Raw genomic sequence first — 2,504 nt, 5'->3', positions numbered from 1 at the left:
AAAACGGCCCCCAACGCCCTCAAACGCCCCCTAAACCGGTTTAAACCGCCCCCCCCCCCGGACACATTTCCCATCATGCCCAGCAACGGGAGCCCGCCGCGAAGCATGCTGGGAGCTGTAGTCCCCGACGCTCACCCGCGGGCTGCCCCTGGGTCCTAGTGCCCGGCTCCGCCTCGTCCTGCGGGGAGAAGAGTGAGGGGTCGGGGGACACGGAGGGGGGACACGGGAGGTGTCCACCGGCATCTGAGGACAAGGGGAGGGGCAGGGGGATGGGGGGCAGCCCCCCTAGAGCGTTATTTTGGGGGGGAGCCCCCAAATCGGTATTTTGGGTTAAAATCCCCCCAAATTGGTATTTTTTTGGGGAAAAGACCCCAGACTTGGTGTTTTGGAGAGGGGCACTGACGTTGGTGACGTCCTCGTCCCTCTTGGGCGCTGGTTTGTCCCCCTGCAGCGTGGCTTTCCTCCTGGGGGGGCAAAGAGGGGGTCAGCACGGGTACCCCATTTGAGGGTACCCCCATTTAAAGGTACCCCCATTTGAGGGGGGGTCCCCCCCATTTCCCTATTATCCCCCCCCTCACCTGCGGGCCAGCATCGCGTTCATCTCCTCCATCAACCCCCCTCCCCCGGTGCCCCCCCGGGCACCGTCACCCTTGGGGGGTGCAGGGGGGTTCCCTGCTGTCTCCTCCTGCTGTGACAAAGGGGGGGGGATGAAATCGAGCCCCCCCCTCCCCTTGACACCCCCCCCCCCCCCAATTCATTGCCCTCACCTTGACCCTCCGGAGCTTGGCCCCCGCGATGGCAGCAGCGAAACCGGGGCTCCCCCCACCCCCCCCAGCCCCCGGTAACGGGGGGGGCCCCAGCACCCCCGCGGCTGGGGGGGGAGCAGGAGGTGGGGGGGGGCCCGGCGGTGGGGGGGGGCCAGGGGGTGGCGGCGGAGGGGCTCCAGCAGGGGGGCCTGGGGGGGGTCATGGGTTTGGGAGGGAGGTTATGGGGTGACCCCAGGTCGTTTTGGGGTGCCCCCCACTATCCGTCACCTACCTGAGGCCGCCACGCGGGGCTCGGGGTCCTCCAGCGGCTGCCTGAGGGTTGGGGGGGGTCAGCACCCGTGGGAGGGGGGAGGACCCCTGCAAATCGAGGGGGGGGGCACCCACCTCTCCTGGGGGTCGGGGTCTTCTGCGCTGTCGGGGTCTGGCCAGGAAACGGGGGTGCCTGGGGGAAGGGGCCAAGGTGAGGTCATGGGGGGGGGTCAGGGTTATGGGGGGGGTCTCAGGGTCATGGGGGGTTCAAGGTGGGGTCATGGGGGGGCTCAGGGTCATGGGGGTATCAAGCTGTGGTCATCGGGGGGTCTCAGGGTCATGGGGGGGCTCAGGGTCATGGGGGGTTCAGGGTCATGGGGGCGTCAAGGTGGACTCATGGGGGGGTCTCAGGGTGGGGTAAAGGGGGGGTCAAAGGTGGGGTCATGGGGGGTCTCAAGGTCATGGGGGGATCATGGGGGGGGTCAAGGTGGGATCATGGGGGGTTCAAGGTGGGGTCACGGGGGTCTCAGAGTGGGGTCAAGGGGGGGTCAGGGTGGGGTTAAGGGGCGGTCAAGGTGGGGTCACGGCGGGGTCAGGTGGGTCGGGGGGGTCAGGGTGGGGTCACGGGGGGTCAGGGTTCCCGGGCCCCCCCTCACCCTCGCCCAGCGCCCGCAGCGCCCCCAGGACGGCGTCGGCGAAGGCCGCGGCCTGGCGGGGGGCGCCGAAGCTGAGCCCCCAGAGCCGCCGCCCCTCCCGCCATTGGTGGAACTGCGGCGTCACCGCGCAGTAGCGCAGCCCCCGCGCCAGGGGCAGGTTCAGCACCACCTGCGGGACAGCGGCACCAGGGGGCGCCCGGGGGCGGGCATTGAGAGCCCGGAGCCCGGGGGGCCCCGATGGGGACCCCAGAGCTCATGGGGGCCCATAGAGAGCCCAGAGCCCATGGGTGCCCATAGAGAGACCAGAGCTCATGGGGGCCCATAGAGAGACCAGAGCCCATGGGGGCCCATAGAGAGACCAGAGCCCATGGGGGCCCATAGAGAGACCAGAGAGCCCAGAGAGACCCATGGGTGCCCATAGAGAGACCAGAGCTCATGGGGGCCCATAGAGAGACCAGAGCCCATGGGGGCCCATAGAGAGACCAGAGCTCATGGGGGCCCATAGAGAGACCAGAGCCCATGGGGGCCCATAGAGAGACCAGAGCCCATGGGGGCCCATAGAGAGCCCAGAGCTCATGGGGGCCCATAGAGAGACCAGAGCCCATGGGGGCCCATAGAGAGACCAGAGCTCATGGGGGCCCATAGAGAGCCCAGAGCCCATGGGGGCCCATAGAGAGACCAGAGCTCATGGGGGCCCATAGAGAGACCAGGGTGCCCATAGAGAGACCAGAGCCCATGGGTGCCCATAGAGAGACCAGAGAGACCCATGGGGGCCCATAGAGAGACCAGAGCTCATGGGGGCCCATAGAGAGACCAGAGCATGAGAGAGCCC

General features: G+C 68.2%; 1 protein-coding gene across 1 annotated transcript; it reads right to left on the bottom strand.

The window, feature by feature from the left end:
- Nucleotides 1-135: 135 nt before the first annotated feature.
- On the bottom strand, nt 136-1,924 carry LOC130595329 (vasodilator-stimulated phosphoprotein-like; the record flags this gene model as incomplete). Its single annotated transcript, XM_057401946.1, has 7 exons — nt 136-178; nt 404-464; nt 579-685; nt 768-958; nt 1,039-1,079; nt 1,152-1,209; nt 1,673-1,924. Coding segments are annotated over 7 exons (753 nt in total), but the record flags the coding sequence as incomplete, so codon positions are not given.
- Between the last annotated feature and the right edge of the window lie 580 nt (nt 1,925-2,504).

This window comes from Pezoporus wallicus, unplaced genomic scaffold (genome assembly GCF_028554395.1).
Source record: "Pezoporus wallicus isolate ANWC-B61680 ecotype Strahan unplaced genomic scaffold, APGP_CSIRO_Pwel_v1 contig_12443, whole genome shotgun sequence".
NCBI lineage: Eukaryota > Metazoa > Chordata > Aves > Psittaciformes > Psittacidae > Pezoporus > Pezoporus wallicus.
This window is presented reverse-complemented; position numbering and strand designations above follow the sequence as displayed.